Consider the following 14552-nt stretch of genomic DNA (forward strand, 5'->3'; position numbering starts at 1 on the left):
GTTTGGAGATATGTATCAGGGACAATTACCCCAAATACCTATTTTTTAAAAATATGTATCAAAAAGTCCCTTCTCAAAAAATATGGACTCTTTAGTACTCATTTGATCAAATATTAGTTAAAAAGGATTTTTGAAGTGAAAAAGGCCTTACTTACCCTTTCAACGAATTTTGAAGTTGAAAGAAACATATTTATTTATAATTCTAAGTTTTAAAATTAATGACATGTCCATTGACTATGGTCATCTTTTATATAACTATATATGAAAAACAAAACAAAAAACCTTATTTTCTCTTTTCAAAACTAGTGATTTTTAATTCACATGGATGATAATGATGATGGAGGAGATAAGTATGATTATCATCATCAACATTAAATTAATTTAAGCTATGCATATTAGATTTATTAAAGTATATAAATAATTAAAACTTTATCTTAAGACTTGACTTGAATGTTCATCGAATTGATTCAATTAAAAAATTAGCAAGTCAACTTAAAGAAGTCAAACACAATTATATTAAATTTATAAATAAATTTTAATAAATAAATATATTTATTTTTATAAAAATATAAATAATCAAATAAATTGACCAAGTTTTTTATTTGACTCGATATATTTTTATATTAAATCAATTTGTAAAGTTGTTAAAATGGTATTTCAAGTATTTTTCGTAAAGCAATCTCCAAAAGATTATTATTAGGTGAATATCTTATTAAGTAGGAGTTAACTAGCCGGCATTCTTTTCTAAAAATTAATCGGTACATATTCTCAATAAATAATCCCCCTATCATTGTCCCTAATTTTTATAAGGAAAATGCTGGACCATGGTTTCAAAACTCGTCCGAGATCAAGATGTATTGTCTAAGTCGTATTAATATCAGGCATGAACAAAACGGACGGACATGTCAATTTTTCGAACGAGATTTAATACCCCATGTACATTTTTCAAAATTTTGGATGAAAAGTCTCAAATGTATCGAAAAACTCATTCGAGAATTGAGACTACTCGGTATGTGGCATGGAAGAGACGAGACGGGAAACCCAGTTTTAAAACCATGCAGCTGGACGGACTGTTGGACACTAGCTTGAATGCCTGGCTTACATTACGATGTATAGAGAACCGTTGATTTTTTTAATTGTTTCTCGAGAAAAATCTATGATTATCTGTACACTGCCACGTCAGTGCAGTGTCCACCGTCATACAGTCCACCTTGAGCTCATGAGCGTAAAATAAAAGTAAACGAAGAACTTCCGAATACAAAACTTCACTACAAAATACAAATGGCAGAAACGCGCCAAGATTTGGAGAACTATTAAAACCCTAACCAAACCCTATAAAATTTCTCTTACTTTGGTATTTCGATCTCTGCACTTCAATCTTCTTCCAATATCTGATTTCATCTTCGATTGTTCTGACCTTCGAGTCCTCAATTTTTTTTTCCTGTCCTCTCTGGAGGACCCTTTAATGGCTCTTGGTCTTCAATCGATCAAACTCATCTCATTTGAATGGGTTTCGAAGAATCTGAAATCATGAAATGTGAATTAAGAGTAAATCTCCCTTCTGATACTCCCGTTGTTGGCTGCGAAATCAACCCTTACGTGTCCGTTCACTGTAAAGGCTCTCTCGAAATTCCCGAACACTCTATGAAAGTTAACTGGTTAGTCTCTTTGTTTCGATTCTCATATATTTTTTGGGTTTGATATTCATCTCGGCTGATGTTCATTGCCAATGTCCTCTGATGAGCAGATATGATTTTATTTCTGTTTTAATTGGTGTATATCTTATTCTTTTGTTGATAGAACAACATCTTGAATTCTTTTAGTTAAAATTCTTTTGGTCTCTAAAGTGGCGATGATGTTCATCTTGCTTGATATCCAAATTGAAACACAATTGTATGTTTTGAAAATTTGAAAGAATCACAAAAGAATGTTTAACATGATGTTATAAACAATGGTTGACTTTATGTTCACTTTGAAATATACACGTTCGTTTGTTTGATGTAGAAAAAATGATGAGTCTGTGGGATCCCTTGGGGTAGAATCGATCTATGCCTTCTATATCCGGAATTATTTCAAAAATCAGATTTTCGAAGATTTGATCACCGAATTGACTCGATGATTTTTGTGCACGTGGCACTAAAAACGATCATTGATTTTTCAAAATATTAGTGGATCGACTCACAGATTTTTTGTATTGATAAATTGATCAAATTAATTTTTTTATATACAAGGTTAGTGAGTCGATTCACTAGTTTTTGATATTAGTGGATCGATCGATTTATTTTTAGTAAATGAACTCATTGATTTTTGGTGGCATGCTCATTACTCAAACTAAATCAATTTTGCAAAGAAAAAAACAAAACGAATAAATTCACTAATTTTTTGTGGCATGAATTGATTTTTATGTCATCCGACACATTGATTTTGATGTTTATGAGATCAATTAAATCAAAATGTGTTTTCTTTACAACAACGATAAAATCAATTCATTGAGATGGGTATTGAAAATTTTGTCATGTGAATTTATAATATTGATTGATAATTGAAGTTCTTTCTATCTTTATACATAAAAATTAAAAATTTTATATGGTGAAAATTAGTCATAGTCATAAGATTTGTTTAGCAAATCCAATATAAATTGATGATGATTAGACCTTAGTTTGACTCTAGTCTTTGTGCATTGATCATAGTATAGTTTTAGATCGTAATAAAAATCGATCATCTCGATCGAGCAGATTCGATGCCTAATACCTTTCGAAACTCGTAATCTGACCCCTTACATATTTCTCTTATTTGTGGACTGATCCAGATCCATTTGGAGTTATTTTTGGTTTATAGACTTAAATTATGTAACGATTCTTATTTCTCAAAAAATTTCCAATTTACCAATCGGACCCCTCTTCATTATTTAGTGAAAAAGGGTCGAGGCGATTTTAGTATGGTTTGTCTAAATATTCTTTCGGTGATGGATTTGAAGGTTGTATGCGCTTTTATTTACTAGTATTTTATTTTTTGATTTTGTATATCATATTTTTAAATATTAAATTCTTTTTTAATTAAAATGAAATTATGATTATTTAACGAGCCCAACCCCATCAAACCACCCAAAATTATCTAAATTTGGGCTAATCCGAATTCAACTCGATTTTATTATATCAAATTCAGGTTAAGCTTGGGTTAGTGAGCTTGGGCTTGATGGTCAGGTTTGAGTCGAGTTTGGGCAGTGTGTTCTAACACTTAGGTTGAGTATGGGTTTACCCTAGCCTTCACCCCACTCAAGTTGCAACCTTACTCTAAGGGTTGTAAATATTAGAGATAACCCATAATATTTTCAAAATTATGACATTTTTTTTCCAGCATAAGTCAATCTCTCTTTATTTATTAGATTAGATGATTTAGACATACCTCTCATAATTTTTGTGAATATTTGAAATGCTCCTATGTTTTTGAATTGATGACATATGCCTTCACTTGGATCTTCTCTAAAAGGCTAATAGATAATGACTTAAATGCCATCATCTTCAAATTATAATAAAAATAAAAAATAAAAAACCTTTGATTTTTCTTGTCTAATTGGTCATCTTTAATCCATTGGGTAAATCATCAAATCTTGAGAATAATATTAGATTTTTAGAGAAATAAAAGATGAAATTTTAGATAGAAAAATTAAAGGTTTTTAAAAAAATAAGGTGAGGTTAGAGATGATGTATCGAAGATGAGATTGAATTGTTTAAAATAATTTATCATAGCTTAAAGAGTTTGAAGTGTTGGAATCTAGAGGGTTGAATTGGAAAACCCTTTAATATTCAATTAGTTTTAACCATATGGTAAATCAATCTATTAACCATAGGATATTTAAATCTCATGTTTGCTTTATGCTTTTTACTTTATTGTTTTAAGTTTAGTTGATAGTTTTATTTTTACCTTGAGTAATTTTAGTTCCACATTGACTAGGAAAAGAATTGATTTGCGATTCTTAAATAGTTATGCTTCTAAGAGCTTTAAAAGCGGATATAAGTAGTGGGCGGGCTCACGCGCGCACACAGTGACCCAAGAGAAAAACCCAAGATTTCAATTGGAATTTAAATCCACCGGTCTGAAAACCTTAATGCGTGTGCGCACGTACGACGTGCGCGTAGGGGGTGCAAAATTCGAGATTTACACCCGTGTTTTTTATTTAATTTTCAAAGCTCACTTTTATTTAAAAATGGGTTGTTGAATCCTGCAGAACGAACGCCTACAGACTGTGGTACCGTAGTAGGGGTGAATTTCGTTTTAGGACAGTGCTTTATGCACGCCTCAACCATTTCTTTTTAGGTAATATTTTTCTATTACATTCAATTTCAAAATTAAGATTTGTTCTAACTTTTTCTCTCTCTGCCATAATAAATCAGTATTTAGAAACAACATGAAGATGATTGATTTTGTGACTGAAATCGAATTATCTTTTGGCTGAAGGTTGAAGTTAAGAGTATATTTGGACAAAAGGTCAAAAAAGAGTATGTATTTGTTTCATGCATGCATTTAGATTACTATTTGTGATGCTCTAGCCTTTTTCTTCGAAATTAGATTCAGGATCATCCCCATCTCAACAACTGAAGAAGGGATTTGGGCCCATTAAGCTCATCCATATTATATCATAAAAAGTGAGTGCACACATCAAATCATTATCCCGTTGAAATAGGTTAATCATATAGATACTTTATGAGAATATTTTATTAATATTAGTTAAAATATTTTAATTAGGAATCCACCACTTTGGTCATTCTTATTGACCTAATAATGATGTTTCCTAAATAAAAAATTATTCCTATACTTAAATTAAATTAAAGATGTGACATACATGCCACATGCCACAAATCATTGCATTCAAATCCAATATTTACTGGAGAGATTTACCAGACATACATTTTATTACAAAAAAAAACTCCTTTGGAGTCTTGACCATACTTAATAATTCCTCTAATAATTTGTGAATTATACATGAATTTTTTGAATGATACATAAAACAAGTGAAACTTCCTTCCAATTTAACTCATTATTAATATTTACATCTTTTTGAATCTTTTCGAATCATTTGCAATTTATTATTTTTCCAAATTAAACAAATAAAAAATACTTTATGTAAAGAGATTAGAAACATAAATTAATCCTTATTTTGATAATAATAATAATAATAAATTATCTCAATATCGCATAAGAATATTTTTGTTATTCTCTCTTTACACTTAAAGATTTCATCATTAGACAATCACTAATCATTATTTATTATATAATCTCACAATTATCAGTCAACAATTATTATTTTTTTACTCCTTTTATATGTCTCCTCTTTCCTCTTATATATTTTTTTAATAAGGATTTAATAATTGACCAATTCATTTTTTGTATTAACCATTCCTCAATACATTAGGGACCTATCAAATAATATGTGAAAAAATGAATAAAATAATTACACAATTTGTTGAAATATGTGATGCATTTCTATATTTTATAGAAATTGGAGTGATCGATCGATCCTATCTTTTATATTTTTCTTAGATCAATTATATAGAAGAATTTATTTTTTAAGGAATTCAATTTCTCATAATCATTTATCTAACGGATTTATTTTCATTTGCAATAGTGCACATTCTTAAGTGATTCTTACTATTTTAAAGTAATTTTGAGCGTCACCACTCAGCTTTATTTATGGGAAAATGCTGGAATGACACAAACGAAGATACAAAGGTGACAAATGATGTGGTGGCTCGCACATAATTATAAATACTTGTTACTTGTATTTTATGGAAAATTATCTACGATTATATGTGCGTCATCACATCATTGTGTCACTCCAGCATAACTCTTATTTATGCGGTCACTTCGAACCTTGGTCCTATTTCTTATCTCCTAATTAAAAAAAATATCTTGTTAACGTGTGGACTAAGGCAGGCATTTGAGTGAAATAAATACACTTTAGAAATTGAATTTTACATAAAAAAAAATAAAAAATTGCTCTTTAAAAAGTTACTTTTTATCGAAATACCCTCATATTCTAGAGTATATTTAATTATTTATTGCGTTTTAATTCTTTAAAAAAATTAAATTAGAGATGCTATTAACTTGTCTCCTAAGAGAATAAGATACACATTAATGCACCTTCAAAATCGTCAGTTTAATCAAAAGTTTTAAAAAAATAAAAATAAAAATAATATCCTCAAAAGATTTTATTTACTAGCTAAAATACCCTCAAAAATTGTTTCGGAGTGCCGTCAGCGCTTCTGGCCGCCGCCTGGGAAAGCGAGTCAATCATCGGCACGCAATAATTCTAACACGTGGTGGATCTTCCACCACCATTGGAAAGAGGGAAAAACACTTTTGTCGATCCATCGATATTTTTTTTCGAGCTTTCTCTTTATTGTAGAACTCAAGACCAATAGATCACCATCTTAAGACTCTAAAACCACCCTCATCTCTTCAATCACTTACAGTTACAGATCTAATCGCTGTCGTTTTAGAACAATTTTACTTCGAAATTCTGAATTTATTTGATAGAAGAGCAGAAGATGAATCCACACTTGGCCAGATCTCTGCTACGAAATTTACTCCATGGAAGAAACTATAATAACCGTTTCATTTCTTCGTCTTCCATGATCAGACCTTTAGAAACCTTAACAGTGAGACATCCGAGATATCTTTTCTTCAGTTTTTCACAATTGAATCGGTCTTTAAGCAGCACTGCATCTAATTCGGCGGAGACTAGTTTAGCAGAGAAGGATCAGAAGGAGAAATCGATTTCACATGGTGGAGAACAACGTATGGTTTCGAGCTATTGGGGGATCTCTCGGCCGAATATCACTAGGGAGGATGGGACGGCTTGGCCGTGGAATTGCTTTATGGTGAGGAGAATTGACTTTTTTTTATTTTTTTTTATGTTTAACTTTATTCGATCTCGTTGAATGATTCTAACTATTATTTCTTATTTGGTAGCCATGGGAGACTTACAGAGCTGATCTATCAATAGATATAGATAAGCACCATGTACCTAAGACATTTTTGGACAAGGTGGCTTATAGGACAGTAAAACTTCTCAGAATTCCAACAGACATCTATTTTAAGGTATGTTAACCATCTTTTCCCTCCCTTTTATTGATATATACGACTAAGTTTATATCGTTGATTGATTTGATGTTAAATATAAAAGCACCTACTGTCTGTGCTTTTGAGTGGCGAGATAGTTGGATTGTCCTGAATAGTGGGACATATTACAGCATGAATACTCTGGTGAGAGATTTACCCAGCATACCCAACTGTTGCATTTTTATTACAAGGGAGTTCTGTCAACTCCAAGGGAACCTTACTTTATCAAGTTTGTTACCCATCAAACGTCACTTTATCAAGTTTGTTACGGAGCAAACCCTGCAGTGGGGATCCACGTCATAAAGTTCAAATTTATGATGTTAATTTGTTACTTAACATACCTTGGAGTGGATTCTAACCACGTCAATTTGTGGCATCCAAAAACGTTATCTAATGTCTCTGGGTTATAAAGGACAAAATTCTAAGAACTTTGAATATATATATAGAGATATATGGATATATATAATTGTTTTCACTGTTAAACTTTAGTTTAAATTTGGGAGTTTGGTAGCCATCCATTTTCAACATCTACAATCAAGCTTTAAAGGGGTTTCTCTTTTGAATATTTTTTTTTCTTTTGAATCTGAGTTATTCCATGAAACCTAGAAGGTTGTATTGTTGGATTGCTAATTTGATTATCCATGTGGACCCATAGTAAGGTTTGAAATCTTACCAAGTAAGTCATGGTAGCATGATTCATAAAGTAAGGTTTGTTCGAGTAATGAATTTTAGAGTAAGGGAGTTTTTGTAATAAAATTGCGACAAGTAGGTCTGCCCGGTAAATGTCTCTACTTTGATTGGTGTTCTGTTTCTCTTTAATTTTATTTGGAAATAAGAAATATATGGTTTTGGTGTCTTCAATAAGTTCACTGCCAGATTACTGGGATGATCTAGCTTTTTGTGATTTCTGGTATTTGAATCATTTTTTCAAGTGTATTCATTCTAGTGTTTTTCAATACTTTGGTGATGTACTCTGAAGGGAACTCTTCGTGGGAGAGGATTTTATTGAAAAGGTAGCAAAATGATTTCCTTTTCTACTCTGGAATCAGATCCATCTATTCTATAAAAAAGATGGGCCTTTTAACCTATTTAAGAGTGATTCTGGTTCTTGCTTGTCTGATAGAATTATTTCTGGAAGACCATTAGAACATTCTGTGCTGTGATCAAATCTAGAAGATAATTATTAATGAAAATATTTAGAAGTACAAAACAAGAGTGTGGGTATGAAAAACGTTACTTTATGCATCTTTAATTGTTGGAACTTTTGAGTTTGCCAGTGACGATGTCAAGAAAACGATCTTTCTTTGGATAGAAAAAAGATATAGAAGATGGGTGCTCCTGCCACACTACTTACCAACACTACCTACAGGTGTTACAGCAGAAAAGGAGGGAGAATATGTATATTGTAGGCGTATTCAGCATCATCATCCTAGGCCTCATCCCATATGCATGTAGCAAGAGTACTCTATTTCAATTTATCTATTGCATGGATGTTTGTTTTGATAAGTACTTCATGCACATTTTGTGTCAGTTATCTATTGTATTTTTACACATACCTGAGTTGCTTCCATCGAACTTCTTCTCCATTATAATTCTAGAAACTACAATGCAGAGACGGTATGGATGTCATGCAATGATGCTGGAAACAGTGGCCGCTGTTCCCGGAATGGTGGGAGGGATGCTGCTACATCTCAGGTCTCTCCGCAAGTTCCAGCAGAGTGGTGGTTGGATCAAGGCCTTACTTGAAGAAGCAGAGAATGAACGAATGCACCTAATGACAATGGTGGAGCTTGTAAAGCCCAAATGGCATGAGAGGCTTCTGGTTCTAACGGTGCAGGGAGTCTTCTTCAATGCCTTTTTCGTGCTCTATATGCTTTCCCCTAAGCTGGCTCATAGAGTTGTTGGGTATTTGGAGGAGGAGGCAGTACATTCATATACAGAGTACTTGAAGGAAATTGATAGTGGTGCGGTAGAAAATGTTCCAGCTCCTGCTATTGCTATAGACTATTGGAGGCTGCCCAAGGATGCCAATCTGAAGGATGTTGTGATTGTGATCCGAGCTGATGAAGCTCACCATCGAGATGTCAACCACTTCGCTTCTGTAAGAACAACTTTCTCCCATTTCCGTGCTCTAGACTCACTTTTTATGAAAAATAAGCTAAACACCTATATAACCAATTTTTATATGAATGCAGCTCCCACCAATTTGCTACGTTACAGAAAAACTAGCGTACAATTAATAGTGGAACCAATACGGTTCCTTCTGACTCACTCTTTCTGACTTCATACAGGGATATTTTGATGAATTGTAGTTTGATCCCTAAAAATGAATAAGGTCTACCTTTTGTTATGTAGATAGCACACATCCTGGCATTTAATCTGTTTGATGATAATTCTAAGTTCAAACCATTTTTAGATTTTCTTTTGTGTAATTGAGATATGCCATATTACTTGGAATTATTTACAAATCCTCTGTGTGTTCTAGAATTTCAAAATTTGATATTTGACATTCTTAAAATTTTCAAAAGCCAATTCTACAGAGTACTTATTGAACTAACAGGACTTTCTCAAAATGACCAATCTTCTCTTTTCTCTTAATGGGGTAATCATGACTTCCTATTTAGTAGTTGGCTATTTTTTATGATCTTGGTTTCTTCTGCTTTATGGGTTTTGGCACATGTTAAAGTGCATTAAATACACCTTGGGATAAGCATGTGCAGTAATTTGGTCAAAAAATATGTACTAAATGGTATTCTTGATACAAAATCCAATTTTCAAAGTGTATTTATTGCATTTTCACGTGTGCCCTTAGGGCAGAAGTTAACAAGGCCCCCGCTTTATTATCTTGAGGGTTTGACTTGGTTTGAACATTTTATATATTTTACTTTATGATTTTGATACCTGTTTGGAGTGAAGTAGCTTATTCATTTCAAATGCCTTCTCTATATATATCTTGGAGATTCTTTTTTATTGCAAGTTTCTGAGATACAATCAATCTTGCTCCATGATGCAGGATATTCATTTCCAGGGGAAAGAATTGAGGGAGGCTCCAGCTCCTCTTGGGTACCATTAACAGATAAATATACATGTATGCTTGTAAGGGTGGACTGGACATGATTCGTATCACGAGACAGACCACATTCAATATAATATAACTCTTGTAGGTTGGTAGCGCAGCAGAGCCTTTTTTGTTTTTTGGGATAAGTGACTAAGGTAGGTGATGAATTACTTCTATTGCTCGAATTCTGATATTCTGTTTGTAAATCCGAATTGCGAGACTGTGCTGTGGACTAAGTGTTTGTGGAAAACATTATAGAACAATGACTGCATCCTATCCAAATTAGTACTAAAAAAGAAGTTTATGCCACTTACATATATGATCCGTATTAATTCCATTATAACTCAGAAAGCTTGGGGGTTGCTTCTAATAGTGTTTGAAAATTGCTTATGTCATTTGTTGTGTCTCTACACACAAGAACAAGATGCACAGAACCTAATAGAGGCAGTAATACTGCTACAACAATCAACTAGCAGCAGCAGAAATTTATAAACAAGAACAGAACAGAAAATAAATGTAACAAGAAGGATTTATACTGGTTCAGAATGCAATGAGCATTCCTACATCCAGTTTCGGCTTGGCCATTCAAATCCACTATTTGCAATGAGAGTTACAGAATACAAGGTATAGAACTCAGAGAATACACCAGAGAAAATACATTCAGCTCACACACTCAAGGTCCAACAATGGCACCCTTTCTACACTGATATTTTTACTTTCTCACTTTTCTCTCTACATGAACACACCTTTTTTCTCTCTCTCTTTGCTACCTCAATCCTCCTTGGATCCAGCAATATATTCCTTTTTCATCACAATGTTTTGCAGTACAGTTTGTTATCTCCAATCCACTAGAAAAACAGCAAGTGTCATCTATACACAAAAACCAGGAATAAAACATTCTTGCCAGGCTGGATTAGTGAAAACCAAATCAGCTGCTAGATGAGACAAACCAGTCAGCACCTAAAGATTTTGGATCACTATACCACATCATTGAATGTTTTAAAATAGAAAATATGTATTTTTTTACGGCAAAAATGTAGTTCATACTTACATAAAACAACAAAGAATTTTGCTGTGGAATTGATGGATTCTCTTTCCAATGTCTCCATTGCAGTTCTCTCTCTTTTCTCTATTTGAGTGTGAGTGCGAGTGAGGACCTTCGTAAAAAAGTTTGTCTTTGGCCTATTGGAATTGATGGAATTATTTGCTATGTCCTCCCCTCCATCGTGCCAATATGTTGAGTCCATCCACATTTCCTTACTGTGATTCAAACCTGATCACGATCATGTTTTGGGATGTGATGTACACTTCACACCATTACCTTTCTTTTGCATTTTCTGTAATGAAGCCCAGATCTTTTGAGGCCTGTGAACCTCACTTCAGCAACAAAAGGCATCTATCTACACATTCACAAAAGAAAAATCAGAACCTTGGAATTGTGCCTCTCATGGTGGTGTCCATTAGGGGTTTAGATTCATCGTTCCTAGACTAAATTTCACATGTGTTCATCCTCTCAAAATCCTTCCCAGTTTTATTTCCATTACTCTCGTAGTCACCAAAGTCTCCGATTTAATGAAAAAATCGTGATTTTTTCCTTCTCTGATTTAATCATGGTTTTTTTTTTCAATAATACATGACTTTTACAAAATTCACTATTAAATCACTAATAATGCAAAAATGAGGATGCAAATGAGAATAATAAACCTTGAATATGCTGTGGATATGTACATCTATGATTACTTGTTTGTAGATGCATAATGATATCAATATGGGAATCGGTGATTTATCCTTTTAGTTTTTTTTTTTTTTTTTTGATAAGTATAATCTATTTATCATTTTAGTTTAATATGGAATTAAATGATATAATATAGGAACTCCCACTAGTAGGAATAATTATGTAATCCTAACCAAGCATGATTTTTTCTCGATTTTTTTAGGATGTTTTTCAATTTTACCGGATTTTTCCCTTACTGACTTATTCCCAAACCCCAACTTAGTACTATAAGTACTCTTCTACCCCTTTTATAAGAGAGCTCCTATTGACATCTCAACTTTTACTTTTTTACATCCCAATTAAAATAACTAAATGATTGAGAATAAGTAAAAGTTGGGGTGCCAATTGAAACTCTAATTTTTTTCCGTTAAATTTCTATTTTTTTGAGTTTAAGATTTTGTATGAGCCTAATCATAATTGTAAACAACTACTAAAATTGTTTGAATGTGTCATAATTTTTTGTAATGTTGAGATAATAATTTGAGCCAAAGTTTTGTAATATTTGAACGATGTGTTTTAATCTGTTATTGGGGTTCCCAAAATATGTTTTTTTAGTGAATTCATGACTTTTATAATTTATGAATTCGTGAATTCATCACTTTTATAATCTACAAATTTGTTGATAAAATGTCAACGATTTTATCATATTCACAATCTTACTAGTAATTTATCTACGAATTCATTGACTATACAAGTGACAAATACACTGGAAAAACACATGTGTTTGGGAATTAAAATGAACAATGTATCGAAATCGGAATTTTGACATAAGTTGCTAGTGTTCTGGGAATTGGGGGTGGCGCAGCAAAAATTGGCATGACAATAGAATCTCTCTTTTACAATACTCCTACAATTTTATTGTCTTCTTTCTTTTACCCCCCTTAACCTAAAGAGGATGATTGTGTCTAGCATAGGCAAACTATAGTATAAATATAAAATGGGATAGTCCAACAATTTCAAAAGAATATTGAAGGTTATTGTAATTTATAATTTTTTTTATAAAATAATTAGAGAGAAAATCAAATGTTTGGAGATGTGTATCAGGACAATTACGCCAAATACCTATTTTTTGAAAATATGTACCAAAAAGTTCCTTCTAAAAAAATATGGACTCTTTAGTACTTATTTGATCTAATATTAGTTTAAAAATGATTTTTGAAGTGAAAAAGCCATACTTACCCTTTCAACGAATTTTGAGGCTGAAAGAAACGTGTTTATTTATAATTCTAGGTTTTAAAATTAATGACATGTCCATTGAGTATGGTCATCTTTTATATAACTATATATGAAAAACAAAAAAAATCTTATTTTTTCTTTCCAAAACTAGTGATTTTTAATTCACATAGATGATGATTATGATGTAAGAGATAAGTATGATTATCATCATCAACATTAAATTGGTTAAAACTATGCATATTATATTTATTAAAATATATAAATAATTAAAACTTTATTTTAAGACTTGACTTGAATGTTCATCGAATTGATTCAACTGAAAAATTAGCAAGTCAACTTAAAGAAGTCAAATAAAATTATAAATAAATTTTATAAATAAATATGGGTCCCGCTCAGCAACAAACATTTTGGCCAAACATTTTTCAAAACATGGGTTAGAGGTTTTGGAATGGGCTGATTTTTGGTGAGAATGATCTCTACGGTGAGGAGATCATCCTCACCAAAAATCAGCCCATTCCAAAACTTCTAGCCCCAGTTTACAAGTTGAAAAATTGTGGACCGTCCATTTTTTGTAAACCATTTTTGATGGGGTTAGAAGTTTTGGAATGGACTGATTTTTGGTGATGATGATCTCCTCACCGTAGAGATTATCTTCACGAAAAATCAGCTCATTCCAAAACCTCTAACCCATGTTTTGAAAAATGTTTTGCCAAAATGTTTGTTGCTAAACATTTCCCAATAAATATATTTATTTTTATGAAAATATTAATAATCAAATAAATTGGTCAAGTTTTTTATTTGACTCGATATATTTTTATATTAAATCAATTTGTAAAGTTGTTAAAATGGTATTTCAAGTATTTTTTGTAAAGCAATCTCCAAAAGATTATTATTAGGTGAATATCTTATTAAGTGGGAGTTAACTAGAAATTAATTGGTACATATTCTCAATAAATAATCCCTCTATCATTGTCCTTAATTTTTATAAGGAAAATGCTAGACCATGGTTTCAAAACTCGTCTAAGATCAAGATGTATTGTCTAAGTCGTATTAATATCAGGCATGAACAAGATGGACGGACATATCAATTTTTTGAGTGAGATTTAATACCCCATGTACATTTTTCAAAATTTTGGATGAGAAGTCTCAAACGTATCGAAAAACTCGTTCGAGACTACTCGGTATCTAGCATGGAAGAGACGAGACGGGACGGGAAACCCAGCTTTGAAACCATGCAGCTGGACTGACTTTGTTGGACACTAGCTTGAACGACGGGCCTACATTACGATGTATAGAGAACCGTTGATTTTTTAAATTCTATCTCGAGAAAAATCTATGATTATCTGTACACTGCCACGTCAGTGAAGTGTCCTCCGTCATACAGTCCACCATGAGTTCATGAGGGTAAAAGAAAAGTAAACC

At 32.2% G+C, this 14552-nt stretch overlaps 1 protein-coding gene across 1 annotated transcript; it reads left to right on the forward strand.

Moving 5' to 3' along the window:
- The first annotated feature begins 6315 nt into the window (after positions 1–6315).
- Positions 6316–10443, forward strand: LOC147402723 (ubiquinol oxidase, mitochondrial-like). The gene is made up of 4 exons (XM_086438052.1): positions 6316–6881; positions 6973–7101; positions 8735–9223; positions 10136–10443. Exons 1-4 carry the CDS (start codon positions 6549–6551, stop codon positions 10193–10195), a joined length of 1011 nt encoding a protein of 336 aa, XP_086294178.1. The 5' UTR covers positions 6316–6548; the 3' UTR covers positions 10196–10443.
- The last annotated feature ends 4109 nt before the right edge of the window (positions 10444–14552 follow it).

The sequence above is a fragment of the Akebia trifoliata genome, chromosome 4 (assembly GCF_017979445.1).
Source record: "Akebia trifoliata isolate Shusen 1 chromosome 4, ASM1797944v1, whole genome shotgun sequence".
NCBI classification, from domain to species: Eukaryota; Viridiplantae; Streptophyta; class Magnoliopsida; order Ranunculales; family Lardizabalaceae; genus Akebia; species Akebia trifoliata.